We start from the raw sequence: 931 nt of genomic DNA, 5'->3' as shown, positions 1-931 counted from the left end.
AGCTCTGGTATTCCACCTGCTACTTCTGCACACATGTGTTATTTTTACTAAAACAAAGGGCTTCATGCATCTTCCTCACAAGGCTGGAAGTGGGCTCAGAAATCATCTCGTCCAACCCCCTCATTTTATATCTAGGGGAGCAGAGACGCAGACAGAAAGTGACTTGTTCACGGTCATGGGTGTCCAGGACCGCCGTTGGAGCGCGCTGTGCAGGGAGAGCTCACCGTCCGCGATGAGATCCAGTGTGCCCGAGTGCTCACCCTGTGGCTGGCACCGTGCTAAGCCTTTTTTTTTTTTTAACATGGGTTAACTCGCTTAATTCTCCCGCCAACCCCATTAGGAAACCTATTACACAGACAAGGAAACTGAGGCACACAGAGGTTGGGGACGTGCCCAGGCAGGCCACACAGCCGGGCAGCAGTGGGCCAGGGTGTGAACCTGGCAGCTCTTTTTTGTCCCTGCTCTTTCCCGCATGACGTGGAGCTGCAGGTGCAGTGGCCATTGGAGGCTGCCCCGCCCACCCCGCACCCCACCTGCCCAGGGCCACTGAGGCCCCCAACTCACAGCTGTCCATTCTTCTCTGTGTAGAAGCGCACAGACTTGATGGTGGCCACCACCACAATCATGCACAGAGTGACAGGCACAAACAGCATGATCACGTGCTTGGCCCCATATTTGAGGGTCAGCTCCTCTTCCAGGCCTGGTGGCCGCCCGGGGACCCCACTGCAGACGTAGCGGTCAGGGTCCTCCTCACAGTCTTCCTCGCTGTCCTGGCTCCTCTGTGGGAAACCACGTTGTGAGGGCCACAGAATGCCCCCCAGGGTGCCCTACCGAGGTAGCGCATGGATATTTGGAACCAGAAATGCAAAGTTTGAATGATGCTTTCCAGACACATGGAGCAGTGTGTGAGCTGTTGTTTAGATGTGGGAGT

General features: G+C 56.0%; 1 protein-coding gene across 1 annotated transcript in view; it reads right to left on the bottom strand.

The window, feature by feature from the left end:
- Positions 1–564: 564 nt before the first annotated feature.
- The window catches only part of LOC103610812 (presenilin-2-like), a gene marked incomplete at its 3' end in the record, with an annotated part of 4,998 nt that continues 4,631 nt past the window's right edge, over positions 565–931 (bottom strand). Inside the window, exon 3 of the mRNA XM_008594899.1 lies at positions 565–779. Coding sequence (XP_008593121.1) covers positions 565–779 — 215 coding nt within the window. The remainder of the gene's footprint in view (positions 780–931) is intronic.

The sequence above is a fragment of the Galeopterus variegatus genome, unplaced genomic scaffold, assembly GCF_000696425.1.
Source record: "Galeopterus variegatus unplaced genomic scaffold, G_variegatus-3.0.2 Scaffold11830, whole genome shotgun sequence".
Classification (NCBI taxonomy): domain Eukaryota; kingdom Metazoa; phylum Chordata; class Mammalia; order Dermoptera; family Cynocephalidae; genus Galeopterus; species Galeopterus variegatus.
Note: the sequence above shows the minus strand (reverse complement) of the source record. Positions and strands in the feature narration are given on the sequence as shown.